The 1,629-nt window shown below is 58.6% G+C and overlaps 1 protein-coding gene across 1 annotated transcript; it reads right to left on the bottom strand.

The window, feature by feature from the left end:
* Positions 1 to 335: 335 nt before the first annotated feature.
* Positions 336 to 1,627, bottom strand: PAQR9 (progestin and adipoQ receptor family member 9; the record flags this gene model as incomplete). Its single annotated transcript, XM_026040031.1, has 1 exon — positions 336 to 1,627. A coding segment is annotated over one exon (966 nt), but the record flags the coding sequence as incomplete, so codon positions are not given.
* Between the last annotated feature and the right edge of the window lie 2 nt (positions 1,628 to 1,629).

Raw genomic sequence — 1,629 nt, forward strand, 5'->3', positions numbered from 1 at the left:
CTCTCTCTCTCTCTCCCTCTCTCTCCCCCTCTCCCTCTCTATGTAAAATCTATAATGTTCCCTGGCTGAAAAGGCTGCAAGACCTTAAAAACTATACAGAGCCGTCAATCTGTGTGCATTTAAAATCCAGTTTGTGACTACAAAGGCCTGTTACAGTACCACAGAGGAAGATGACCATCAGTGCATAATCTGCCAGGAAATTTCACACAGGAATTGATTAAAAGTCTATGAGTAATCATTGCACAAGTGTGTCTTTGTGTATATATATATATATATGCGCGCATATATATTTGTGTAGCTAGTAAATATACAGCTACAGATTTATATATATATATACACGCACACACACACAGAGCTGATTTAAACCTAATTGTTCTGAAATTAGTAAGTGGCATTCACAGTCCATGCAATCTTCCTAGTAGCAGAACTAAATTATTTCAGCTTATACCCTAAGCAGCAACGTACCAGCGAGCGGCTGCTTGCTTCCCCTGGTAACCTAGTGCAGTAACCAGCGCGAGCGCTTCCTCCACCGTCATTTTCTCGGCTGCCCTCGGCAGAAGGGACCTGCCGTTTCCACAGGTGCACGTGCCCCGGTTTCGCAGCATTTCCAAGACATGGAAGGGCCGGGCTGAGGATGAGCGGCGTGAGGCGGCCGGGCCGGCTAGTCCTGCTTGCAGAGGTCTGTGACGTTGAGGAACCTGCGCACCACCACGGCCAGGCAGAGCGTCAGGAGCAGCATGTAGCCCACGGTGCCCAGGTAGGTGGGAGCGGCCGGGGAGGCCTTGAGGAACGCGGCCAGCCCGTCCTCCACGTAGTGCACCTGGTCGTAGATGCTGAGGAAGGTGAAGATGTGGAAGAGCTGGTGGCTGTGGCCCACGATGTCGAAGAGCCCCGGCTGGATCCGCTCAGGGATCTTGCTGACGTTGAAGAAGGCGGCCACCAGCAGCCAGCAGTAGCGCCGGTAGAAGTAGACGAAGAGCGTGGGGTTGCGGGTGCGCAGGTCGAAGAGGAGGCTCTCGAGCATGATGGGGCAGGCCATGCTGAGCGGCATGGCGAAGACGAAGGTGCGCACGGCAAAGGGGTAGGCGCAGCAGGCGGCGCGGCTGCGGCAGCACGCGGCTGTGCAGCCCACGGCCAGCGCCAGCGCCACGGGCAGCACGAGCGCGCGGTACGCCGCGATGGGCACGCTGCAGTCCAGCTGCCAGCCCAGCTGCTGCTGCACGTAGTGGCTCATGGCGCCTGCGTCCAGCAGGCTCAGCCCGGGCAGCAGGTAGTAGGAATAGGCCACGGTGCTGGCAAAGCCGTAGTAGCTGATGGAGGCGTAGTCCAGGTAGAAGAAAGCGGCGCGGAGGCGCGGCGAGAGGCAGCTGAAGACGTGGGCTGTGCAGCTCATGGCGAAGGTGAGCAGCACCCCCGAGGCGTAGCACCAGAGCGGCAGCAGGGCCGGGTGGTGGAAGGGCACGTCCCCGGCGCCTCGCAGCAGCAGCAGGCGCCCGAAGCGGCTGAGGAAGAGCAGCAGCGGGATGAAGTGCGTCCAGAAGTTGAGCGTCTCGTTGGTGGGCTGCAGCACCGAGGCCAGGCACTCCTGCGCCGAGCAGTGCAGCCGCCGGTAGCCCGACAGGATGAAGC

Source organism: Nothoprocta perdicaria, unplaced genomic scaffold (assembly GCF_003342845.1).
Source record: "Nothoprocta perdicaria isolate Ctin4 unplaced genomic scaffold, notPer1 scaffold_25, whole genome shotgun sequence".
Taxonomy (NCBI): domain Eukaryota; kingdom Metazoa; phylum Chordata; class Aves; order Tinamiformes; family Tinamidae; genus Nothoprocta; species Nothoprocta perdicaria.